Source organism: Moschus berezovskii, chromosome 4, assembly GCF_049115385.1.
Source record: "Moschus berezovskii isolate FMDL1 chromosome 4, NW_MosBer_1.0, whole genome shotgun sequence".
NCBI lineage: Eukaryota > Metazoa > Chordata > Mammalia > Artiodactyla > Moschidae > Moschus > Moschus berezovskii.
In genome coordinates this window covers 115,321,429-115,348,095 of record NC_142463.1, presented here as the reverse complement: position 1 = coordinate 115,348,095, position 26,667 = coordinate 115,321,429, and the positions used below count along the sequence as shown (strand labels likewise).

The 26,667-nt window shown below is 54.7% G+C and overlaps 1 protein-coding gene across 1 annotated transcript; it reads right to left on the bottom strand.

Annotated features, from left to right (window-relative positions):
- Positions 1–124: 124 nt before the first annotated feature.
- Positions 125–25,306, bottom strand: ATP1A2 (ATPase Na+/K+ transporting subunit alpha 2). The gene is made up of 23 exons (XM_055402545.2): positions 25,172–25,306; positions 20,335–20,439; positions 20,084–20,143; positions 18,479–18,682; positions 17,671–17,784; positions 17,286–17,420; positions 16,468–16,585; positions 13,665–13,933; positions 12,610–12,808; positions 12,376–12,485; positions 12,124–12,258; positions 10,914–11,103; positions 10,622–10,797; positions 7,057–7,193; positions 6,458–6,608; positions 6,205–6,373; positions 5,820–5,974; positions 5,434–5,557; positions 5,085–5,230; positions 4,752–4,882; positions 3,204–3,305; positions 3,027–3,118; positions 125–2,062 (listed from the first exon to the last, which is right to left on the bottom strand). Exons 1-23 carry the CDS (start codon positions 25,181–25,183, stop codon positions 2,034–2,036), a joined length of 3,063 nt encoding a protein of 1,020 aa, XP_055258520.1. The 5' UTR covers positions 25,184–25,306; the 3' UTR covers positions 125–2,033.
- Between the last annotated feature and the right edge of the window lie 1,361 nt (positions 25,307–26,667).

Genomic DNA, 26,667 nt, shown 5'->3' with positions numbered 1-26,667 from the left:
CCTCTGATCCTTACCTTCTGCCCTCTCTACTGCCTCCTCTACAAGCCAAATCTTGCCTCAACACCGCAGTTTGGGAGGAAGGCAAGTGGTAAGTATAAAAATCAGACTTGTGGAAGGGATTTCTTTCATAAAGAAATGCAACTTTATTGTTTTCAAGTACATACATAGTGTCTCAAACTAATGTCTTACAAAAGGTCACCAAGTAAAGGTCTTGCAGATGTTTCTTTAACAAACACAGCAGATGATAATTAGCCCATGCATTCACTATTTCTAAATGGATATTCCTAAAGTGTCCAAAAAGTATTGTTTTAGGAGACTACATGTGCCACCGCTAGCAATATTGTTTATGCTCTTAATTTGCTAAACAAATGCCATTTTATTGATTGTGCAAGATAAACCTTTGTCCATGGTCAATTAATCTCAAATACATCAGGCCCAAATTAATATGGTTTCCCATTTTGTTTTCTAAGCCCCAGGCAATGACTCGTTATTTCAAGGTAATTCGGATAAAGTAAAATTCCAGTGTAATGAAGTAATAGCCCTTGGGAAGTTGTTTGTGGGCCTGATGTTTATCTTTTGTGCTTCCTTCCTTTCTGCCTTAGGGCTTCCATTTTCCTTAGGTGTCTCTTTCACACTCTTGGTTCACCCAGGAGCCTCTCTACAGGATATTCCCAGTGCCTTCTAAACTAAGCCAGGCTTAGAGAACGGGCAGCGCTGCCAACAGAGCAGAGTGGAGGTGGGGAGGTTGAGGAGGAAAAGCGGCTTCCCACAGGGACCTGAAACCAACTCCCTGTCTCAAGGGAAAGTGGGCACAATGAACCCAGTGTGAAGGGCGTTTGCCTGGGCGGAACGGCCTTGCCGTCTGAGAGACCAAGGCAGGACTCCTAATGCTTTCTCTCTTGTTGTCCAGAGGTTCTAACCACGTCCATGACCTAAGCTCATTCTGTGTGTCCCTGGAAGACAGGAAACGTTTCTGGGAACTTCTCCACCCTAATTCCAGCTCATGGCCTGGGACCTTGTTTTCCAGGGCGGGCTTGGCAGTGCCTGGGAGTGGTGCAGGTTCATCCGGGTGGGCATAATGGGGAATGGCAGCGCCCCTCTCAGCACCCCACGGAACTTCTAAGGACTTGGCGTTCTAAAGGCCAGGGTATTACCAAGGACACTGGCAGAGACAGCTGGAGTTTCTGTGACACCTGGGCCTTGGGGACCAACAGACCACAAAGCAAGTGTCTGTGGGGAACGCCAAAGGCACCTTGAGTGCGCAGCCTCAGTGAGGCTCCTCAGATTGCTGCCTGCTCCTGCCTCTGCTGCTGCTCTGTGACCCTAGAATTTGCGCTGCCGGCGGGGTACTCTAAAGGGCAGGACTCAGAGCTGGGGCCCAGACGTCTATGTCAGATGTCATTGACCCCTCTCCCTTCCTGCCCACCTCCTCCACCATACCCGACCCTCCCACCTGTCCGAGCAGCTCTCCTTGAGCGTTTCCTGAATGGCCGTGAGTGGCAGACAGCCCAGCTTCTCCAACCTGTTCCCTCTCTGGCCTCAGGTCCTAGCACTCACCAGGCGGGGGTCAGAGTTGAGCAGGAAGCAAGTGAGGGGCAAAGGTGGGAAATGGGGTGAGGCTGGGGAGACAAAGGGACCTCGGTGATCGGAGACAGCTCCCCTCCTCCCGGTTTAGACAGACCCCTGCCTTTTGGTGTCCATCTGTTCCAGTGGGAGGTAGGGGTGAAGGGGCAGGGACTGCGGAGGGCTGGGGTACCCCTCAGTTCCTTGGATAAGAAAGCACGTGGAATGGAGCAGGATCTGGGGAGGGGATCCTGACATGTAGTGTCTAAGCTGATTGCTCCTAGTTAGGCCTCTGGGGCAATCACCCCAAGCTAAGTTACCCTCTCCCCCACTTGGCCTGCTGAGTTGCCTCATTCTCTCGCCCTCCCCCCCCAGATATACCCCAGTGTTTCCCACCCCTACCCAACGCCATCCGGGTGACACCTCCAGGGCCCCATCTTCTCTGTGCCTGCTCCTTCTTTCCGGCCGACTCAGTAGTAGGTCTCCTTCTCCACCCAGCCTGTAAGGGAGATGAGGGGAGGAGGTGCAGCATGAGCTTAAAAAAAAGAGGCAAGAGATAAACGTTCTAGGGGCTTGGGCGGTTGAGGCCAGGTGGGACAGAAGCCTGGGGAGGGGAAAAACAACTGTGGAAGGTGGAAAGGGAGAAGGGGACTCCAGTGAGTGGGGCTGTGGGTTAGGGGGAAGGAGAGACCTGCTCTTGGCACAGGGGACATGGGCCCAGACTGGGATGGAGGTGAAAATAGAAACGCCAACAGGGGCTGTTCAAGTAAGAAATGAGTTTCTTAATGGCAGCTGTCCATGGCTGCTGTGCAAAAATGGGGCCTGGAGTCAACAGCACCTGTAATTTTTCAGGAGAAGCCAGAAATTCAGATTCGATGTGAAAGCCCCTAAGTTTTAGATATTAGGCCAATTGAAAAACAAACAAACAAAACACACCCGCACCATATGGGGCAGCCAAACCAAACAGTATCCACGGACCATATTTGGCTTGTAGGCCATCCATTTTCAACCTCCACTAAGTGACTAGAAATGTTCGTTGGGGTAAAAAAAAAAACACTTGGTTGATGCCTGGGACTTGGGAGGCCTGAGCTGTAGTGCCAGTTGCGCTGCTCCTCCCGTTTTGACCCTGAACGAATCAATTCACCTCTGCCCCTCTCTTTGTCTGTAAAATGTGGGGGTGGGACTAGATGACCTCGGAGGGCCCTTCTAGTTCCGACGTTCTGTGATTCCAGGTGGAAAGTGGAGGGCCTCAGAGACCAGTTTGGTGGGGCCGGAATCTGATAGGAAGAGGTTCCAGGAGTCAGGGCTCCAACGCCCAGGGAGCCCAGGATGGAGGGCCGGGAGGGAAAGGCGCAAGGCTCCCTAATAGGGATGGAGGCCGCGTTCAGAGCCCTGGAGGGGTTGGTAGCCGGCAGTGGGGCGCTGCACTTGGAGCGGTAGGGCTGAGGCACGGGGTTGCTTACCACCGGGATATCGCCGCAGGATCAGCTTCCGGACCTCATCGTAGATGAAGATAAGGAGACTGTAGGGGAAGGCGCAGAACCACCAAGTGACCCTGAAGGAAACAGGAGCGTCAGAAGTTGCTTCCAAGGGTCCAGAACTTGGCTCCTAGCAGGCGGCCCTTCCGAAGGGACACTCACTTGAGCGGGTACATTCGGAGAGCCACACCCATGCCCGGGCAGTAAGACAGAAAGGCGGCCAGTGCTGTCTCCTCCAGGAGCCCAAAAATCAGAATCTTGTTCCTGGAAAGGCAAAGAAAGGAGGGTCAATAGGGTTTGAGGGGAGGGCGAGAAGCAGGGCAGAGATCTAGGGTGACCCCTGGTGGTGGAAGGGAGAGAGGCGGGAAGAAATGCCGAGGAAAGGCTCCAAACGATGTCTTCCCATGCCTTCTTCAAACGCCCTCATCTCATGCTAAATGTAACCAAAGAAAGATTGTCTCTACTTTTCTTCTTACTGGTTTCACCACCGACTGTTGTCTATAACACAGACGTTCATTCTTTGAAGAAACGTTTCCTGTGTGTTGGGTGATACACAGCCTACACAGCCCTGTGCTGGAGAAGCTTCCTTCTGGAGAATGGGGGCCTGCCCTCAGGCATCTTATAATCTTGTTAGTGCTCCAGGCACATGGCCTTTGAAAGTGTCCTCTCCCCAGCAAGATGCTTTGGAAACTCCAGTTCAGGACCCATGGATGTCTTATACCTTCTCAGTGTCTCTACAGCCCCTGATTGCTGGTCATAGATCCTCAATAAAGAAAGGTTATGTTCCCTGCTTGCTGTGCCCTGCACAGTAAGGACTCTGCTCCTTGTTCTCCTCTCCCTGCCTTGTCCCCATTAGTGATTTTAGCTCAGTGGAATCTCCTTCTCTTGTGCTACCTTTATGTAACAGACACTTCCCCTTCTTCTCCCTAGGATCTTAGTGCTATTAACTTCACCAGAGTTTTGGCATTTTTTTTTTTTCCTTAAAGTAAGAAATTGTGACAAAACTCACGGGAATTGTGCCCATTGCTTGCAGTAGTTGAAAAGAAAGAAATGGGGGTGATACCTTCAGCACTGCTCACCATCCAGGCTGGGAATTGCAGAGGAAATCACTGAGTACCCCCCGGATTCCAGGCTCTGTGATGGGTGAGCCACTCCGTGTTACAGCTACGGGCTCAACCATTCCCAGCCGGGTGGCCTCAGGCACGTCAGAGGATGTATGTGGATCACTTAGCACAGTGATTGGCACCTGTAACTCAGACTAGTAGAAGGCCCTAAACTTGACTCCGAGCAACTCTCTGCCCTGCAAGAATAACACTACCATCACAAGGCAAGTGCTATAAACTGGAGCCACCTGCCAAGTGCAGGGGAGCACAGGAGAGCCTGTATTTAGGGCTGGCCCAAGGGTGAGGATGGGTGAGGATTAGAGTATAAGATGGAAGGAACGGAGGAAGGGAGAGACGAGGTCTGGGGAGAAGATGAAAAGGAAGATGGAAGACCGTAGTGAAGGAGATTTCAGAAGCAAATTGAAACTCATCAGAAACAGTCATAGCCCTCCTTCTTCTCTCATCTATTTCCAACAACGCTGCGGATATACAGCTGGGCAACTGCAGTCTGAGACTCCAGCAGATCTGGGCCTGTGTGGGTGGCGGAGTGCACCCAGAGTGTGCCCTGCCCGGTGGGCGGGGCCGGTGGGCGGTGGGCGGCGCTCACTTCATGCCCTGCTGGAAGACTGAGTTGCGGCGGGTCTTGCAGATGATGAGGTCAGCCCATTGCACGACCACAATGCTGGCAAAGAAGGCCGTGTGGCACGTGAACTCCACCACCTTCCGCTGTTCGTAGGTCTGGGGGAGGGCAGGCAGAGAGACGTGAGAGAGTGAAAGGAAAGGCGAGGACCAGAGTTCATTGCGCTCCAGGGCAGATGCTAAACCCTGGGCACCTACACCACCCTTAGCCTCCGATCCCACTGGCCGCGACTGACCACTCCTGCCAGGCGTTCAGCCTCACCCTGACACGCATGCATCTGCACTTACACGACGCACTCACCCACTCCTGTCCGTAGCTGTCCTCAAGGTCATTCATGGACCGGTCATCCCAGTCCAGGCGGATTCCCAGAAGCCGTGAAGGCAGAAAACCATTCTCTGCCAGGATCACGAAGTAGGTGAAGAAGCCACCCAGAGCCTGGATCATCCCTGTGGGTGGGCGAAAGACAAAGGGCAGGGCCTGGGTCAGAGCAGGTAGCAGGGTGGAGCCAGCCCCTAAGGGCCAGAGATGGACATCCCTGACCCTTGGGGAGGGGGCCCCTGGTCTGGAATTTTGCAGGGGGATCACCCCTTCAAAAGCCAGGAAAGGCATCCTCTTGGGGTTCCCTCCTGAACCCGGGGTCTGGCCGCACCGATCTGTCCGTAGGCCATGCTGATGAGCCTCTCGTTCACCAGCTTGTCCGTCTGTGGGTTTCTTGGCTGCCGCTTCATGATGTCACTCTCAGCTGCCTCGTAAGCCAAGGAGATGGCAGGGACCTGTGCAAGGGGGCCGTGGCACGGGGAGGGTGTTTGAAGGGAGAAGGTGGGAGCAGAGGACAACCAGCAGTGAAGAATCTTTGACACAATTCAAACACTAAGTTCCCCAGTCATCCTCCAGGCCTGTGCTTGTCTTCTCTGCAACCCTCCCAGCCTGCTCGGGTGCCCCTGCTGCACCTCTTCTTCCTTCTGCTGCCTATCCCTACCCACTGCACCCCCACGACTGCCTTGCCCCACGACCTCCTTCAGCCCCTGGCCTCACCATGTCTGTGCCCAGGTCAATGCAGAGGATGGTCACGGTGCCCAGAGGCAGGGGGATGTTGGCGATGATGAACAGCAGGAAAGGGGTGATCTCGGGGATGTTACTTGTCAGGGTGTAGGCGATGGATTTCTTCAGGTTGTCAAAGATCAGGCGGCCTGTGGGGAGGTCCTGAGGGCATCAGGGAGGCCGGAGGGACCCTGCCCACCCCTGGCTCCTGAAAGCATGCTGCCCGTCTTCCCAGTAGGGGGAGATTTTGTATTGGAGCTAAATCAGAAGGTGGATGCCTGAAACCCTGAGTTGAGTCTGTAATTGAGGAAAAAGGCAGGGAAGCAGCTGTGCCAGCTTGGACATCCAGGGTGCCACCCCAGCCTGTGCAGTCCCTCACCCTCCTCCACGCCAGTGACGATGGAGGCAAAGTTGTCATCCAGCAGGATCATGTCGGCAGCCTGCTTAGACACGTCGGAGCCGGCGATGCCCATGGCAATGCCAATGTCTGCCTTCTTCAGCGCCGGGGAGTCATTCACCCCATCCCCCGTCACCGCCACAATGGCTCCCTGGGGAGAGGGTACAGCCAGAGCTGGGGGTGCAGCCCCTGCACACGCCTGGCCCTGGCCCTGGCCCCTTGCCCCCACACTCACCTGCCTCTGGCAGCCCTCCACGATGATGAGCTTCTGCTGAGGAGATGTCCGGGCAAAGACGATCTCCGTATGATTCTTGAGGATCTCGTCCAGCTGCTCCGACGTCATGTCTTTCAGGTCAGAGCCGTGCACCACACACGCCTTGGCTTCTCTGGAGGCAGGGGCAGAGCCAACTGATTCCCTGGAGCCTGAGAGCACCCCCTGCCCCTCCTCGCTGCTGCAGGGACTCCCCCACAGCTTCAGTCCTCCTCTCCTTTTACAGCTCAGTGCCCTGCCTTTCCCACTTCTCTCTTAGAGGGGATGACGCTCAGTCTTCCCCGCGTGGCGTCATCATGGTCATCTGCACAGTGTGCCAGGCCAGGTGCTCGTTTACACATATCTCGCTCCCATGGCAACCTGGCCGTGTAGAGACTACCCTTATCTCGTAGCTGAGGAAATGGAGGCTCAGGAAGGGAAAGTGATGTCTTCAAGGTTACACAGCACGGCCTGGCCACCCACTCGGGACCAGGGAACCAGAGGTTAGGACCAGATAGCCCGGGATGCTCGAGAGTCCTGTGGGAGAGGCTGAGTTGATGGCGAGGGGTCCCGCAGAGCCTCACCTGGGGTTGACTTGGCTAACAGGAATGTTGAGCCGGGCGGCAATGTCCTCCACTGTCTCGTTGCCTTCTGAGATGATGCCCACGCCTTTGGCAATGGCCTTGGCTGTGATGGGGTGGTCACCGGTCACCATGATCACCTGGCAGGCAGAAGAAAAGAGAAAAGGAAAGCAGCGTTACGGTTTTTTTCTCCTTTTATTCCTTCCCCAAAGGCTTCCAACTAGATAGTGGGACTGGAAGTGGGACCGGTGGATAGTGGATAGTGGGACCGGTGGATAGCGGATAGTGGGACTGGAAGTGGGCCCAGCCAAAACGACTGAATTGTGTGTGTTTGGGAGGGAGAGATGGCAGGTTGTGTTCAGGAAATACAGAGAAGGTTTGCCTACATGCAGGAAAGCCTCTCTGATACAGTCACGAGTTAATGAGGGTCCCCTGGAAGAGGAGCCTCTAGGATTGTTTAGGAGTTTGGATTTCATGGGGTACGAGGTTGTCAGAGTTGGAAAGACTCTTAACAGCTCATTCATTTCACTGAAGAGGAAATAAAGGCTTCGGCCATTGTTTTTGCCCCTTTGGCTGCAGCCCCTTCATTACTGAAAGTCCCAGGAGCCAGGACGGACCAGGCTTTCTTTGTGCGCAACGTGATGACTGCTGGCATCCTGACTGGACTGGGCAGGGATGGGAGGGGACACCTCCTCTGTCCCTCCCCTGCCTTCCATCTCATGCTCCTCTGCCTCTGCCATCCCTTCACCATGAGGTTCCCTGCCTCAACAGCGACGATGTTCATTGCTGCTGTTGCAGAATGGATGGAGTTGGATGAGGTGGGTAGTTAGCATCTGAGAGGCTGGATAAGAGGCTTTTATAAGCGTCAGGAGATCGGAGCTGGCTTAGGACAGCATTTGCATGTGGGGGTTTTTGGGGTGAAACCCACAGATCTGAGAAGGAAGCCTCTTCAGGCCCCACTGCCTTCTCTTCCACCCTCAAAGGCCTCGCGGGCCTCCCAACTGAAAGACGGATCATCTTTGCAGTCCTCATACTTCTTCACGCCCTGAGGGGTTAGGCAGTGTCCACCACCCTCCCCTTGAAGCCCTGTCCTCCCTTGGTAGGCATATTCCTGCTTTCCCATAAACATCTCCCCTGGGCATCTTACAGACCCTTCCAATGTCAGGGCAAATATAACTAGTTATCTATTCCCACCACCCTCACTGAGCCTGCCTCTCTGCTCCCCACCTGAGATTCTGTCCCCCTGTTCACCCAGTCCCTCTGTCTTCTGGATCTTCCTTGCCTCTCAATTTGAGTTTGCTCACCAAGTTCTCAAAACATCTCTCAAGTGTTAACTCCTCCACACCCTTTGTCGCTGCCCTCATTCGGGTCATTTCCTTGCCTGTGCGATTGTGTTAACTTCTCACACTGCCTCCCTGACTCGAGTCAACTCTTCTCCAAGTGCAGTCCCTCCTCCATCTAGGTCTAGCCTTCTAAGAGCTAGCTCCGTCCTGTGACACTTGTGACTCTCAGTGGCTCGCGGGATAAAGCCCAGGACTGGCATTTAAGCAAAGTCCTTCCAACTGGCCCTGACCCTGGCTCCAGTCTCCATCCCAGCCGCTCCGTGGCTACCCCCCAGCGCCATCCCCACGTGCCCTGAACAGTCCAGCCACGGCAGGGTACATGCTGTTCCCTGCTCCTACCTTCCACCCCCTCCCTCCTTCAAAATGCTCTTCACCCTTCGAAGACCAGATCAAATATCATGCCCTCTGTAAAACTGTCCAGTTCTCCAAGGTGGACTTAACTGCTCGCTGCTGCTCTGAGCTTCCCGGACATGCTTTCCCCAGGCCTGGCGACAGTTCTGATCATGGCCACAGGCTGCCTGGTGACAAGGGGAGCATGGGCTTTCCAGATGAGCCAGCCAGGCTTCCTCTAGCCAATCTCCCTCTTAATAGCAGTTTTATTTTGGGAAAGCTACTTACCGCTCTGCGTCTCAGCTTGTTTTATTTTTTATTGGGAGCAGTGATGCCTACCTTACAGACAAAGAGTGATGGCAGGGTTCAGAAATCACATATATATACATACACACAAGTGCTTGAGTGTGATGGTTAGAAAATAGCAGATGCCTTGGTTCAAATCCCAGCTCTACCACTTACTAACTCTGAGGCCTTGGGCATGTCACTTGAAGCCTCAGTTTTCCTTCTGTAAAAAAAGGGAAAATAGTAGTGCCTACTTATAGGGTTGCTGCTGCTGCTGCGTCACTTCAGTCGTGTCCGACTCTGTGTGACCCCATAGATGGAAGCCCACCAGGCTCCCCCATCCCTGGGATTCTCCAGGCAAGAACACTGGAGTGGGTTGCCATTTCCTTCTCCAATGTGTGAAAGTGAAAAGTGAAAGTGAAGTCGCTCAGTCATGTCCGACCCTTAGCGACCCCACGGACTGCAGCCTACCAGGCTCCTCCATCCATGGGATTTTCTAGGCAAGAGTACTGGAGTGGCTTGCCATTGTTGCAGTGAAGATCAAATGCGATCATACAGATCTGGTGCTTGGAATAGTGCCTGAGGCATATTCTGGTGGCGGTTGCTGTTCAGTTGCTCAGCTGTGTTCAACTCTTTGCGACCCCATGGACTATAGCCTACTAGGCTCCTCTTGTCCATGGGTTTCTCCAGGCAAGAATACTGGAGCGGCTTGCCATTTCCTACTCCAGGGATCTTCCCGACCCAAGGGTCAAACCCACGTCTCTTGAGTCTCCTGCATTGGCAGGCAGATTCTTTACCACTGGCGCCAATATAAAGCCTCACAAAACAATGGGCTCTTTTTATTATTAGAGTATCTGACCCTAAGCAGGTGCTCAAAGACTCTAGCTGTTGAAATTGTTCTGTGATTAATTTCAAGGCATCTTCCCCCCAGAGGGATCATGAGCTCTGGAGGCCAGGCACTGTATCTTATTTGTTTTTGTATCCCCAGTGCCCGGTTCAGCCCTCAATAGACAGACTGAGTTGAGCTGATTTGGGAGTAGGTGAGATGTTGAAAAAGGAAGAACAAATGATGGCCTCAGAACTGGCAGCTGGACAGGCTGAGAGTGGTAAAGAGCTGTATCTTGGAACAAGAAAGTCACCAAGATGGAAGGGACTTTTGTTTGTTTGTTGAACACAACGCCTGGAACAGTGCCTGGTACTCACTTGGTAAACAATAAATATTTCTTGAATGAAGCACACATGTAGCACCGAAGAGGGAGTGGTTGTTGAGAAGGCCTCATCTCATCCCAAACAGCTAGAGAGAGGGGGTGGGCAGTGACTGGGGAGGGAAAACAACCATATCTCCAAGACAGGGTGCCTGTCAGCTTGAAATCAGAGTGGAAGGCGCTGTGCCCCAGAGAGAGAGAAGATGGGCATGGGAGACTGTTACTCTGAGCAGAAGGACCAGAGTGAGAGTCTAAAGCGGGGTTGAAACTTTCCTTGCAGATGGACAACTTCTCCTCTTGGTCAGTGGGAAGGAGGCCACCAGTGGTTGGGTCTCCCCAGGGCAGCAGCCTCCATATCCCCTGGACCTTTGGTGTTTGGGGGGAGGGACGAAGCGAGGCCAGTACCTTGATGCCTGCACTCCGGCACTTGCCCACAGCGTCAGGCACGGCAGCCCGTGGAGGGTCAATCATGGACATGAGCCCCACGAAGCAGAGCTTCTCTGTGGGAAAGTTCAGCTCATCCGTGTCAAATTTGAAGCCCCGAGGAAACTTTCCAGAGGGTAGATTCAGTTGACAGAAGCCTGAAGAGGGTAGATGGGAGGAGTGAGAGCAGGATGGTGGTCACCTGGGTGTCCCCCCGCGCCTCTCATCCCAGGGAGGCCTTTCTGAGCCCTGCTCCCTGCTTCTGTCCCCTTACCCAGGACGCGCTCCCCGAGCCCTCCCAGCTCCAGGTAGGCATTCTGGAAGGCATCTTGCATCTCCTTGTCCAGAGGGATCTCCTTGCCCTGCACCAGGATGGAGGAGCAGCGGTCCAGGATGCGCTCAGGGGCCCCCTTCATCACCAGCACGTGGCTCTGGGGGCTGTCTTCTCGCTCGTGGATGGACAGCTGGAGAGAGGACAGGCGGTTACAGAGGGGGCCAGACTTGTTTCAGAAACTCCAGCGCCCAGCATGGGGCCTGGGAAAGAGCAGAGGATGGCAAAATTCCCTTAGTAAACTAACCCCTGAGCCACTGACCACTGTCAACATAGGGAGAGTCTCTGTGTGTGGATGGGTGTTTGGACCTCATGGTCATAACCCTGTAACCTGAGGGTCACTTTCCCATAGGCCATTTATTCACTCAACAGATATTTACTCTGATCACTTAGGACCGGCCCTGGGCTAGGGGCGAGGCGGCTCTCTCAGCAGCATGCCCCGTCACCATACTGGAATCAGGGGGCTTTACCCGTATGGCTTTTAAATTTTTATTTATTCATTTATTGGCTGCCCTGGGTCTTCGTTGCTGCACAAGCTCTTTCTCCAGTTGCGGTGAGCAGGGTCTATTCTCTAGTTGCGATGTGTAGGCTTCTCGTTGCCATGGCTTCTCTTGTGGAGCACGGGCTCTAAAGCACACGGGCTTCAGGAGTTTGCAGTTCTCGGGCTTTAGAGCGCGGGCTCAGTAGTTTTAGTGCCTGGGCTTAGTTGCCTCGAGGCAAGTGGGATCTTCCCATGACCAGGGACTGAACCCGTGTCCCCTGAATCGGCAGGAGGATTTTTAACCACTGAACCACCAAGGAAGCCCCGCCCCTAAGGTTCCGCGGCTGCTGTCCCGGCATTTAACAGAGAAGGGCAGGCTGGGGATACCCTAAGGACATTTCCAAAGTATGATTCAACTGAATGGAATGGAAGGGTTGGGGGACTGGAGCCAGAGGATGGGGAGAATTGAGAGGGTGGCAGCTTATAGTAAAGAAACAAAGGTTTGGGAGCTGGGGACAGGAGGTGGTTGCAACCAGACATCTGGTCATCCATGTTGCCAGGGGGATGAGGCAGGGGTGAGAGGGCCTCTCTCTGCCCGTGGAGTCCCCCGTGACTCTGTGCGCCCCTCACCCCCATCCCTTCCTCTCCCCCGACCCGGCGTCCAAACCCCACCTGGTACTTATTGGTTGAGTTGAAAGGGATCTCTGCCACCTTAGGGTTTCTGTCCCTCATCTTCCTCACAGAGCCGCAGGACAGCTCAATGCACTTGAGGAGAGCGGACTCGGAGGCATCACCCGCTGTGTCCCGCTGCCAAGAGGAGAACTCAGTGTCACGGTGGAGGGCCGAGCACGCCATCCTCCGGGCAGCCACAGGGGAAGCTTTGTGTCAGGAAAGGGCGTAGACTGCGGGGACCCCCCACCTTACCTTAGACACAGAGATGTTCTCCTGCCCCGCCTTGAACACAGCACGGTTGCAGAGACCCGCAATCCGGGACAGGGCGGTCCACGTCGGGGATCGTTTGTCAAAAGTGGCCCCTGGGAGGAAAGGAGGGAGAAGACGGAGGCTGGCTCCCCTTCGGAGCCCTTACCTCATCCCACCCGCCCTGCCGTCCCCGGTGCTCTCAACATTCCCCCTGCTCTGGGTAGAGCGCCCAGTCACCAGACTGATCTTCCGTGGTGTCGGCCTCATGGATCTGATTGTCGAACCACATGTGGGCGACGGTCATGCGGTTCTGGGTGAGGGTGCCCGTCTTGTCGGAGCAGATGGTCGAGGTGGAGCCCAGAGTCTCCACCGCCTCCAGGTTCTTCACCAGGCAGTTCTTCCGAGCCATGCGCTTGGCTGTCAGGGTCAGACACACCTGGGTAGAGAGATTGGGCAGTAAACAGGGCTCCACCTGGAGCTGGAGATGACCTTGTTCTTACCCCAGACCATGGCTCTGTCCCTCCTCTCTTGATCCTACTCCATGAACACTGAGAGGGACCTAGGTGTAAGTCGTGAATGGGTTCTACTGTAGACGTGTTGAGCTGAGATCCTGAGTGTATATTTAGGTGAAATGTCCAGTAAGGAGTTGCAGATGTTTGGCCAGAGCAGGGTGTAGGTATGTGCGTGTCATCACCGTGGAACTGGGAGGAGAAGAGCTCACTCAGGTGCACTTGGAGAACAGAGCACTGAGGCCTGAGGACCAGTGGGGGCCGAGGAGGGGGAGACACGGCAGGGAACAGGGGAGAGGAGAACCAGGGTGCAAGCTGTCGCAGCCGTCCGCGAAGGAGGGAATGCTAGGACGGTGGACAGCAGTATCCATTTCAGCAGCAGAGTGAAGGATGGGAGCTGCGGAAAGGTCACTGGATTTGCTTCAGTCCCTGGTGACCTTTGCGAGAGGCTTGACAGGAGGGCTGGCCAGGACGAGCTCCAGATGGCAGTGGAGAGATGACTAACACGATGGCTGTCAGGAAAGGCACCTAGCAAGAGCTCCGGGAGCGAAACTGAGCGCTAAGACACAGCCCAGCCTGAGACTTTTCTTACTCAAGCTCTGGGCCAGGTACTAATGTGGGCTTTTCCAGACTCACATTCTAGGCCATGTAGTAATGAGAAACCGAACGTGTGATTTTAGGGGCTGGAAGTGAAAAAACTGCAGAAAAGCTATAAGCCTCTGTTGCTTCTGAGGCAGGGGAGCAGGGCCCTCCCCGGGTAGCCCCTCAACCTGACCCACTCACCGTGACAGTGGCCAGCAGGCCCTCGGGCACGTTGGCTACAATGATGCCGATAAGGAAGATGACCGCCTCCAGCCAGCTGTAGCCCAGGATGAGGGACAGCACAAAGAAGGAGACCCCCAGGAACACGGCCACCCCTGTGATCAGCTGGATGAAGTGCTCAATCTCCATGGCTATGGGCGTCTGCCCGACCTCCAGGCCCGAGGCCAGAGTGGCTATACGGCCCATCACCGTGCGGTCACCCGTGGCAATCACAACGCCCCTGGCAGTGCCTGCAACACAGGAAGGGACACCAGGTCGGGCACCCTGGGCATCCTAGGAACTGAAGTCCCTTCCTGCTTCCTGGGGAAGGAAAACCAGCACGGCATGCATGAGCCAAGGAAGCCCATCCTGGAGGGTGCCCCCAGGAGACTACCTCCCTTGGCTTCCTCTCCCAGGACAGATGGCCCATCCCAGAACTCAGTGCAACAGCACGTTATCCTCTCTTATACTTGGACCTGGGGCGGGGGTGGGGGGGCGAATCCTTGCAAATAAGCTCAAAGTTCACATTGAGGAGATTCAGTGAATGAAATAAAAGTATTGCCTGTGGTCATTTCAGTAAAATCAGTCTCATCTCTTAGATCTTGTGTGTGCTCAGTTGTGTCTGACTCTTTGTGACCCAGTGGACTGTCACCCGCCAGGCTTCTCTGTCCATGGGATTTCCCAGGAAAGAATACTGGCGTGAGTTGCCATTTCCTTCTCCAGGGGATCTTCCTGACCCAGGGATCAAACCCACATCTCTTGTGTCTCTTGCATCGGCAGGTAGGTTCTTTACCACTGCGCCACCCAGGAAACCCTAATCTCATACTTGTTATCATTTAAAAATATAACAATATTTTTGAACACAATATATTGTGTTCATAAGTAAATTCGTAAGTAAAGCACTTATTTTTGGGGGCTCCAAAATCACTGTGGATGCTGATTGCAGCCATGAAATTAAAAGACACTTACTCCTTGGAAGGAAAGTTGTGACCAACCTAGATAGTATATTAAAAAGCAGAGACATTACTTTGCCAACAAAGGTCTGTCTAGTCAAGGCTATGGTCTTTCCAGTGGTCATGTATGAATGTGAGAGTTGGACTGTGAAGAAAGCTGATCGCCGAAGAATTGATGCTTTTGAATTGTGGTGCTGGAGAAGACTCTTGAGAGTCCCTTGGACTGCAAGGAGATCCAACCAGTCCATCCTAAAGGAGATCAATCCTGGGTGTTCATTGGAGGGACAGATGCTAAAGCTGAAACTCCAATACTTTGTCCACCTCATGCGAAGAGTTGACTCACTGGAAAAGACTCTGATGCTGGGAGGGATTGGGGGCGGGAGGAGAAAGGGATGACAGAGAGTGAGATGGCTGGATGGCATCACCGACTCGATGGACATGAGTTTGAGTGAACTCCGGGAGTTGGTGATGCACAGGGAGGCCTGGTGTGCTATGATTCATGGGGTCGCAAAGAGTCGGACACGACTGAGCAACTGAACTGAACTGAACTGAAAGCACTTATGGATTTTCCCTGTAGGCATAAGTTTTTCTTTGTCAACACTAGGTACAAATCTCTCTAGAAGAAGCTAGGCAACCACTAGCTCTTAGGTAGATATTCCAGGGTGCTCAGGGGAGGAAATGCACTGTTGGGGAAACAGCATGCATCGGAACCAGCCAAACCTGGGGTTGCATCCTTGTGTGACAGTGCTGTGATATACCTAAAGCAGCGTCTGGCACATAGTAGGCACTCTAGAAACATTGGTTCCATTCATTTCCTCTCCTCTCTCCAAAGTCAGTTCAGAGTAATCAGTGGCATGTTTTACGAGGCATTTTTATCAATTGTGGGAAATGCAGAGCAACTTCCAGAATCTCAGGACATTAAAACTTTAAGAAACAATGTGTGGTGATATTTTTTGTTGTGAATCCAACTTGCTGAAGGAAGGGAAAAGCCCAGAGAAACAGAACACACTGAAGAGACACGAGATACAAGAAGGGAAAGTTGTGGGGTGGGGTGGGGGGGGAGCGGGTACGAGGCCTCTCTGACCCACTGTCTGAGGCTCATCGTCTAGGCAGACACCTCCTCCCACCAGCTCGGGTCAGCCCCCGACACTGCTCACAACCACAGAGGGTCGGGTTTCAGGTGGGCTTGGACTCCAGCCACTCGGCAGTGACAGCTCCGGGACCTCTTCCTGGCCTTTGGTCATCTCTAGAAGCCAGAGCTGAGGGCCCACTGGGCAGCCTGTGCATGACCAAGAGTTCCTTTTGGTGAAGCCCAGGCTTGGAGGCAGCCTGAGGAAAGGCCTGAGTGTTCACCTGGACCGGATGCTTTCTTGCCCCTTCCCCAGTCTGGGTCCTGGTCAAACAAAGGTCAGGAGATGAAGCAACTAGTCCTAGAACCAGGAGCGAAGGGGACCATCAGTCAAACCAAAGACTTCTAGGAGTTGAGGCTGGTTTGGGGGATGTGTGTGTGTGTGTGTGTGTGTGAGCAGTGGTCTTGGCTCATATCTGAAGGCTTGGGAACCCGCTCTGTCCTGGGGTGGACAGAACAGAGCTCTTACTGTGGGGAGGTAACTGTTCCATGGGGTCACACTGCCCCAGCCAATTTTCTGCCCTCTGGAGAGATTATTCCTGTAACACTCAGGGCTCCAGACCCTTTGATTCCCTTCTCCACAGCCAGGCTCTTGACAGGCAAGCCTGGCCACAGCCCCCAGTCCTGCCTGCGGACCCAGGATTCAGGCTCCTGCCACAGCTGCTGCTGGAAGCAGGGGCTGCCCCCCAGGCTGGTCTCTCACCTTCCACACAGTTGGTAGAGAAGAAACAGATATTGCGGGTCTCCAGGGGATTCTCGTGGGTGAACTCGGGGGAGCGGGTCTGGGGTTCTGACTCGCCTGTCAGGGAGGAATTGTCCACCTGAGGAGGAAGGCAGTGTGGGGTCACCAGACAGGCAGGCACGCTCGTGCAAACACAGCTGTGTCCTGACTCCAGCCACGCTCAGTCGCCATGACACTGGAGACAGAATTACACTTGCTCTCATCACATATTTATAGTGTTACTCAGCTATTGTCCCTGCTCCGGTTTGGAATCTGGGCTCACTGACTTCTGCTGTGACCTTGGGCTGGTTACTTAACCAACAGTGCTTCTGTTTCACTCGTCTTTAAACGGGGCATGGGAGCAGAATGTCTGCACCGCACAGCTACAGGGGGCGCCACTAGCACGGTAGTCTGTGAAAACGGCCCTGTCTAGGGTTGTGGCATGACTGGTGTGACCACACGCAGCATCCCTGGGTGATTACACCACTCTGGCAGAGTTAGATTAGATAGCCTGTGTGAAGGCTATGAAGCATCTGACACACACCAATACTCAATAAATCATTGCTATGAAGTGGATATCAAAGAAGCTCAAAGAAACACCCGGGGTGCAGAGCATTCATGGCACACAGATACAAGCAAACAACGCGCAGGCAGTAGTGTTAGACCAGGTGGGCTGGGCAGTGTGGGGGCAGGTGTTGACACCTGGACCGAGCCTCCCAAACTTTAAACCTCTAACTGGCCCCTCTCAGCTTTAGCTTGCTGTTTAGACTCAGCCGGTGGCTCTGACACGGCGCCCTCACCTTGCAGCCGTGAGAAGAGATGATCCGGAGGTCTGCGGGCACGCGGTCTCCACCCTTCACCTCCACCAGGTCTCCCACCACCACCTCCTCTGCGTTGATCTGCATCTTCTCTCCTTCTCGCACCACAAGGGCTTGCTGTGGGGAAGCCCCGGGCAGCTCAGGCTGTGCTCATCTCTACCCCGACCTTCCTCTTTCACTGGTCTCCCCCTGCACCTCCAACCCCACCAAGGAGGACAAATCTGGCACCCTTAGCAACAAGACAGGTCCCAGTGTGGAGAACTGGAGGGTCTTTTCTGCCCAAGTCTCCATCTCTGAGCACAAGGAGTTGAGAAGAGCTAAGCCAGACTCTCCCAGAAACCTTGTACCCCAGCCCCCAGCCGTCTACCTGAGGCACCATATTCTTGAAGGAATCCATGATCTTGGAGCTCTTGGCCTCCTGGTAGTAGGAGAAGCAGCCAGTGACGATGACTACAGCTGCCAGCACCACACCCAGATATAGCTGGTAAGGAGAAAGGCTTTGACGGACCTGACTTTTCCCAGCCCTAGATGGACAGCTGCCAATCTGGGTGAGAATTCAGTGCCGCCTTTGTTTGTGTCTGGAAGTGAGAGTGGTGGAAGAAAATCCTTCTCTCCCATCTCCCCCTCAACCTTCTAATCCCCAGCCACCTAAGACTAGAGGGGATGGGGAAACTGCAGGGAGTTCCCAGGACTAGGACTTCTCGACGGGGGAAAGACCTGGGGGTGCAGACAAGTCCACTTGAGTGTGAAGGAACAGGGAGGGGCTGTCTCCACCATGAGTGTGTGTGTTGAAGGGGGTGTTTCTAGATGTGTATAGAAGGCTTCCTGGTGGCTGAAACAGTAAAGAATCCACCTGGTGGTCAGGAGACCTGGGTTTGATTTCTGGGTCAGGAAGATCCCCTGGAGGAGGTCCCCACAACCCACTCCAGTATTTTTTCCTGGAGAATCCCATGGACAGAGGAGCCTGGCAGGCTATGTCCATGGGGTCACAGAGTCAGACATGACTGAGCAATTAACACTTTCACTTTCAGAAGCCTCACCCCTCTTCAGTCCAAAGCGCCGAAGGGCTGTGGGATTGTACAAGAGGTCATGCTCCCTGCCTTCCCCTGACCCACTGTTCTGAAGATTTAGGGCTAGAGGACAGAGTCACAGGTTGGTTCAGGGGTCAGGCTTACATTGTCATTGGACGGTTCATCCTCCATGGCAGCCTGGATGCCGAAAGCCAGGAAGCAGAGGATGGCCCCAATCCACAGCAGGATGGAGAAGCCCCCGAAAAGCTGACGACAGAACTTGACCCACTCAGGGGTGGTTGGGGGTGGGGTGAGGGCATTGGGTCCATCCCGAGCCAGAATGTCCTGGGCCCGCTGGTTGGTGAGGCCCTGAGGGAGGTGAGAAGAGGTGAGGGAGCTGAGCTCACATCCAGAACCAACCTGGCCCTTCACCATTTCCTGCCAGGAACCTCACAAGGGCCTAATGTCCAGGTGGAAGGGAAAATCCCACCTGGTTGGAAGGGTGGGGGTCATCAGGAGAGGCCACGTGGAGGAGGTGGCATTTGCAATGGGGGTTGGAGATTTTGAAGGCTGAGGATATGGGCTGTGGCTCCCCCAACTCTGGTCAACCTTGGGTTGAGACACATTTTGGTTAGGGCCCTGGTGATCTCCTCTGGAGGCAGCCTGGATCAGGCTCTCTGGAAAGACATCTCACTTGGCCCCCCAGCCCCCTACCCTGCCTCATCTCTCTCTTCCTTCAGATTCCCCCCTTCACCAAGGATTCAAGAAGGTCCTACATTATTGACCATCAATGTCACACAGCTTTGGTCACCACTCATCACTTTCCCCAGAAAGCGTCACCTGGCCCTGTACCCTGAGCCCAAGGCTGGCCCAGACACCCTTCTCTGGTTCCTTTGTATCCCAGGCATGATTCCAGGCCTGCACTCACCACAAGGCACTGGACTGCTAGACTTTGAGCTCCTTGAAGGCAGAAGCCACTTCTTAACTATTTTTCTATCTGTCCTCTTGCTTATTCAATAAATGTGTACTGAGCACCTGCACGTCAGGCAATAGAGTCAGAGCTGGGGCTCCAGGGATGGACAAGACCCACAAGTCCCTGCCCCGCGAAGCTTATGATCTCATGAGGGGATGCACGGTAAAGAGACACTACTGCCCGGGAGTGAAAAATGTTATTCTAAAAAACAAGGTAAGGGAAAGGCGGGGGCACAGAATTTTCAAAAAGGCAGTCAGGGAGGGCCTACATCTTTGATGAATGACTTACTACTTTTCAAAATGATGGGCTTGGTAACGTGACTGTGCCACCAACCATTGACGCAATCGTGCGAAGTTGCTCTCCCTGAGTGTCCTTGCTTTAATGAACAGGGCTCCACACCTGGCTCGTTGGAAGAATCAGGAAAGTAGGTAATCTTATCCCGGTGCTCCGTGCCAGTGCTTTACTGTGATAGCAGTCCTGGATTCCCTCACTACTATAGGTATGTCGGTTCCATGAGAGGAGGTGTCTCTGAGCTGCTGCCCAGAGGCCCTCAGGGCCTTGGGGTGTAAGGAGCCCTGGCTTCCGGGCAGCCAGGGAAGGAGCTGTAAACTAAGAAGCAGGGGATCTGCATCCTAGTTTTGGCTCTGCCACCAATTAGTCCCTCATCTCTGGGTTTCAGTTTCCTTAGCCATAAAGAGGGTTGGATTTGAATTTTAAAGCTCCTTTTTCCCTGAGGCTCTCTCAGGGAAAGGGTTCTCTCACCTCTTTGGTGCTTCCCAAGACACCCCTTCACTGACCTTCGACAGATCCACTTGGTACTTGCGGCCCAGCTCATCCAAGGACAGCTTGTGGTCATCCTGGGGAAGGGAAAGCAAGTTGCTTTGGGGAAGAAGGCTGAGCAAGTGTCTAGAATGCATCTGAGGGCACCGCATGGAAGCAAGGAGCGTGCAAGGCTGGGTGCAGGCATCCGGGAGCGCACGGGCTGTGGGGGCAGCTCTCCCAGAGTGGGAGACTTTCCCACGGCCTGGCAGGGCAGGCAGGGGCTCACCATGGCCACCTCCTTCTTCAGCTCATCCAGCTCCTTCTCTTTCTGTTTCTTCTTGCCGCCCCCATTTTCGGCAGTGGTGGCCGCAGGCGAGTACTCGCGGCCGGCCTGCAGGAGGAAGGGAGAGCCTGGGGAGTCAGGAAGGCTGGAGCTGCTATTCCCACTGAAGAACTGGGACCCCAGGCACGAGGAGTGGAGGCCAGCGGATTCAAAGTCAATGGTCATCCCAGGGGAGGAGAGGGGGTGCACGGTGGCGGGGACCCCAGGCCCTCCCTTTGCAAACTGTTGGCAGAGTCCTGGGGCTCTGCTTTAAAGTCCTATTTGAACTTTAGGAAAGGCCGAGGGGCTCAGGACTCAGGAGCCTACCCTTAGCTGTTGAGTAGCTGGGCTTCTGCTAAGATTTTGTTTGTTGAAAGAACCCTGCTCTTAAAGTAAAATAAACAAAAAACTTAAAAACCACCATCGTACACTATTTGGAGTTCCGGAAGGCAGTGGCCAGGGTCGGGGGGTTCATTGAGCGGGTAGAAGCACCCTGTGGGAATGTCTTTGTCTCAACATGGGACTGCTTGACTCAGAGGGGAGAAGAGAGAGTTAGGAATTTGGGGGGTAGGAGTCTTTGGGGAGTCAGGGGTAGGGGCAGGGAAGTGTCTAGAGGAGGAGGGGAGCCCTAGGGTCTGGTGGTGGAGTGTGGAAATGATGAGAAACCAGTAGCTGGAGGGTCAGTGCCTCCAGGAAATGGGCACTCAGAGTGTCCTGTTGGGTAGGCCTGCCCGTGACGGGGTGAAAGGCGATTCACAGGACATGAAGCCTCAAAGCACAACTGGGTGAGGAGGGGACCAGGCCCTATTTGTCTAAGTAGATAAGAGATCATCTCTGAGGATAAATCTAAAACTGAAGACGCATGAGACTCCTAGGTCCAGGCACTCCTGGGTCCTCTGGTGAAGTCAGGTGGACGTTCTAACTGGAGTTTCCCGAGGTCACCATTTCCCCTCCTCTCATGGGTCTGTGGTCTCCTCACGGCCCCCAGGCTTCCGGGGCCTCACGGGGGACTTTGTGGGGAGAGGGTGAGGAAGTTCTCCTTCCAAGGCCTCTTGGGCGATAGGATAGGAGTGGGCTGAGGAGGCTTGGGGTGGCGTGACCAGCGCCTGCTCGCTCCCCTCCCTCCCCAGGCTCCTTTCCTAACTCCTTCTGGCCGCCGTGTCCTGTCACCGAGGCGCCGCTCAGTTCTGTCCTGTGCCTCTGCTTCTCCCCTGGACCCCAAGTGCCGGGCCAAGGTTTCAGGGACTAGTTTTCCTATACTAGTCTCATTCATTTTTCTTTTTTCCCATAAAGGGAGGACACCTGGGTGGGATTTACATCAAGGGCTTTGTCCCCCAACCCCCGCTTTTTTTTCAGGACAATGCTTTAAAAAAAAAAAAAGACCTTCTCTTTTAGAGCAGTTTTAGATTGACAGCAAAGCTGAACAGACATTACAGGTTCCCATATATCTCCTGCCCCCACGTGCATGGCCTCCCCTACCAAGAACATCTGGCACGGGTGGTACATCGTTACAACGGATGAACCTCCATGGACACGTCATTATCACTCAAAGTCCATAGTTTACATTAGGGTTCATTCCGTGGGTTTGGATGAATGTGTAGTGACATATGGGCTTCCCTGGTGGCTCAGAAGGCAAAGAATCCACCTGCAATTATTTACCATTGAACCTGCGTTTGATCCTTGGGTTGGGAAGATCCCCTGGAGAAGGGAAAGGCTACCCACTCCAGTATTTTTGCCTGGAGAATCCCATGGACAGAGGAGCCTGGTGGGCTACAGTCCACAGGGTCACAAAGAGTCAGACACAATTGAGCGACTAACACTTTCACTATAATGACATACATCTACCATTATAGTTTACAGAGCAGTTTTACAGTCCTAGAAATCCACTGTGCTCAAGGATAATACAATTGTTTCCCATCAAAGAGGAGCAATCCAAGGAATGTGACAGCTGCCCTGATCACAAGAGATCATGCATCTAGCACCTAGATTCTAGCCTAGGAGAAATAGAAGTCTGAGCAGCGAAATCAGGAACTGGGATGGGGCTTTGCAGTGGGAGGTGGACCCCGTTATCACCGAGATAACGCCTAAGGATCTTCCTAGGCTTTGTGAGCTCTTCCAGGCTGTGTTGCTCAGAAATGCTCTTCTCAGCAAAGATGACCAGTAAATCTTGCACTTGTTTTCATGTGAAGCATCCATGAATCAGGCCTATTTTTGGCTTCCTGAAGGCGCTCTTCCTGGGGAGACTGAGGCAGCTCAAAAGAAGGAGTGGGGAAGGGTTGTGAGTAGTACCTCTCCCTTCCCCAGTGAGTCAGGGGGGCTCATTTAATTGAATGTTTTGAGAAGTCCTGGATTCACCGATCTCATTCTTTGGATCCTGTCCTTGGTGGGACAGGACAGAACGGTTGAAAAGCATTGAAGAGCCAAGAGGCAAGGGACAAGGCTAAACAGGCTTCTCTGTGACCCTCCGCAGCTCCTAGGGTAGGACGAGGCCTGAGCATGCACAGAGGAGTGGACTGGGGCCCAAGGAGCAGAGCCCAGACAATTTCTGCATACTTAGGTATGAAATAAAGTTCGTGAAAATTGGAATCAAAGGTATGGCTTTAAAATTTGGCCAGCCCACATATGCATGTCTGGCATGTACAGATGGTGGCTGAGCAGCAACCCCTAAGCGCCCACCCTGCTCTCTTGCAGGCAGTCACAGAGCTGGGGACACACTGCCCCGTCCCCTCTCCCATCCTGGCAGAGATCTCAGGCTCTGCAGCCAGGAGCCTGCAGAGATCTGGGGCCAGCGGGCTGCTCAGGCAAGAAAGAAAGAGAGGAAGCAAGGACCACCCCCCTTTCTCCCTCCCCCAACCACAAGTCCACAAGTCCCCCCTCTCTGGACCTTGAATGCTGAAGGAGAACAGAGAGTTCTTTTTGAGAGAGCCCAGGGCCGGGACAGAGTGGGGGCAGCTGGAAATCAGCCATCACTCCCCCCACCGCTGCCCTTCGGTGGCAGCTGGAGCAGGCTCCCTCCCCACCCGGCGTTCCCTTCCCCCAACTCCCACGCTGCCCTTCTCGGCCACAGGGGGAGGCGCTGACAGTGTGCTCTTGCTCTGCAGGGAGAAGGGGGATGTGGACGGGGGTGCCTTCCCTCTTCGGGGGTCTCAAGGCTGGTTGAACTCCAAGCTCCAAGCCCTAAGGGGCCCCAGTAGGTCTGAACAGAACCAGACCTGCTCCCTGGCTTGCTACTGGGGGTGGACGGGAGGGAATTCGTGGGCACTGGGGGAGAAGTGCAGGACCCTGAAGAAGTCAAGGTCTAATCGCTTTTCAAGCAGGACTTCTTGAGCTGGGTCCACCCTGTGCTAAGGCAGAAGAGGGGAGAGGTCAGAGGTCCTGCGCCTCAGCTGGGGACTCCCGTTCCCTGAGGGAACAAAAGACGTCAAGGTGCAGCTGAGAGTCCCCGGACAGTGTATCTTCCCACGGCTGTGAGTTCTTCCTCTGTGAAGCCCACACGTCAGAGCCAGCTCTTCACAGACCCTCACGTGTCCCCACACGGTGACATCTATGCCCACTCATGCTCGAAGGCCTGCAAGTTTGCAAAATTGTCTCCTGAGACACAAACACAGGTGCTCACCCAGGAATATCTGTATCAACCGCAGTCTATGGAGAACGCATGAGTCACTAACACACACACACACACACACACACACACACACACACACACACCCCAGTTCTATTTATAGCTCCCCCCCAGCTCAGGAACCCTGGTGTCCAAGCTCAGAGTTTTCCCAGCTGCTAAACTTAGTGCGATACCACGTCCTTGCCTGACCCTCCCAGCCCCAGAGATGCCCCCACAGTTCCCCAATGGTACCCTCTTTCCTCAGCACCCTCCCATCCCTGTCATTCCCCAGACCCTTTCCCTCCCGACTGTCTTCGGCCAGCATTCCACAAAAGGAAAGCCGCCAGGCGCAGGATGTAAAGGGACTGGGTCCCTTTTCTCCATATGGAAATCTCATTTCCAAGAATCCAAAGCCCCGGCCCTGCCCCCCTCTGCCCTGGTGGTTGTTAATCTTCCCCTTGGCATACTCAGTGCTGCAGAATGCCACCGGCTGGGGTGGACTGAGGGGGGTGCCGGCAGCTCTCATCAGCTTCTGGGAAAGTCCTCGAAGTACGTGGCCGTGGCTTGGAGCTGGAGACCAACACTGCCTGGGACGCCCAGGGGTGCTGGACAGGGGGGCTCAGGGCACCCTTGTCTTCCTCCACACACTCCTCCCAGCTGTTCTGGGAGCTCAGGGCCCCTGGAGCTGGTGTGCACAACTGCTTGGTGACTCAGGAGTGGATGGCCCCTGTCCCTCTCTCCCACCTCACACTGGACCCCCATTCCCCCAGGCTGAGACTCCCAGAGGAACAGATACTTTCAGCGGGGGCGAAGGTGGGGAGGATTGACAGTACCACAGATCCCTGCAGCTGGGAGGCCAAGGGGTGCGGCGAGAGACGAGGGACGGTGGGGATGTGGTGGGGAGGAGCAGGGACAGCGATGAGGGCCGGGGAGGAGGGCGCGCTGCAGGAGATGCCGGGCTGGGCTGGGGGGCTGCTCCCGCGGAGGTGGAGGAGAGGGCAGCGCTCGCTCGGGTGGTGAGCACCGCGGGTCTGTGCGTACAGCCGGAGCCGCAAGACGCTCTGCTTCAAGTTCACACCAGCCCACTGCTCCTCCCTTCACATCCCATCCTGACCTCATCCTTTCCCTCCAGCCTCCCTCACCATCCAGAGAGCCCTACTGCTCCCTCCAGAGTGACCCCTGCTCTTTGGAGATACTCACCCCACGGCCCATCTTGGGGCAGAGTGGCTGAGGGACCTAGATGGGAGAGGTCGCCAAGAGGAACCCAAGCCCAGAGACCCCGGCAGACAGACCGGGACAGCGAGCAACAGGGTAGCTTTAAATAGGTCCCTCTCCCCCTCTCCCCCGCCTTCCCCTTCTCGGGAAAGAAACGTTTGTTGAAACAGGATCTCTGAGGACTCCTCCCCTCCCGCCCCTTAAGCAACTGGCCTGCGGAAGGTCCATTTGTCCCGCTGGGTGCTCCCCCTGGGCTGCCCTCGCCCTCCCAGGCCTGGCACCAGCGAAAGCAGCGGGGGAGGCTGCACCCCGTGGGGAACGCGCCCCTCGGATGGGCACGGGGACTGGTCCTCTCAGCCTCGCAGAGGCCAGAGCCCAGGAGGTGCGGCATCTTCCTCTTGATTTCCTGATGGGGAAACTGAGGCCCAGGGAGACTGAACAGTTTGAGCTAATGAAACAGAATCAGAACCCAGGTCTCCCGAGTCTGGATCTAACCTCCCAGAGAAAGAAACGGAGACTGTTTCCTGCACTGTTAGGTGGTGGAATGGCCGAAGCCCGGGAAAGGTAGCATTGGAGCCCCAGGCCAGCCCTTAGATATGAGAGTCAGTTTCAGGAACAGCATGAAGTCTGCTTGGAGACAGAGGGCAGGGGGTCTCCCCAAGCCCTCCAGATGTACCTCTCCAAAGTTTGAGAATCAAAACTCACAGGATCTGGGAGGCGGCTGGTGGCAGGGCAGGCCGGGCCTCCTGGACAGACCAATAGGCCTTCCATTTAAGATCTCTCTCTGGGTCTCCTTCACCCTGGTTACAGGTGGGACACACTACTCGCTCAGTCGCTAAGCAAGAGCTCTGGGCGGAAGCTATGCCTGGGGTTGTCAGGTACCTGAGGAGAAGCCCATAGAGGGGCAAATGGGGAGATTCAGAGAGGTATGTGGAGGTCAGTGTGCTAGCAAGTGCCAGGCTTCTGAACTAGAAAGGAAGGCAGCTGCTTCCTCACTGGGGGGCTGGGTGGAGGGGATAGGAAGGCGAGTCTGCAGCAGGCAGGATGGTGGGTAGACATACAGGGGCCTCTCTGCAGGGAAGCCTGGGAGAAACTGAGGCAGTGCCTGGGGAGGCGGGGGCTCTGGAGCTGACACCAGCCAGAAACGGGGGTAGAGGAGCTGACCAAGTCAGGACCCCGTGGCGTCGCTGCTCAGCCGTCAAAAGAGCCAAAGAGCTGGGCCAAAGGAGGAAAGGGAAACTGGGAGGGGCAGAGACAGAAAAGCAGTCCCGCCTTCTCGTGGAGGCTGTCAGAGCACAGGGTTCTCCTGGTGGAGGGAAGCCAGTGGGCTGGGGTCAGGTCTGAGCCCTGGTGAGTAAGCTTCAAAGGAAGTTAGGAGAGGAAGGCAGGAGTGGGGCCCTCCAGCTGGACGCCTGAGGTGTCTGCTGGCTGGACTGGTCCTTGCTGGGCCCAGAGGGAACGCCCCACAGAGGGATTATCGA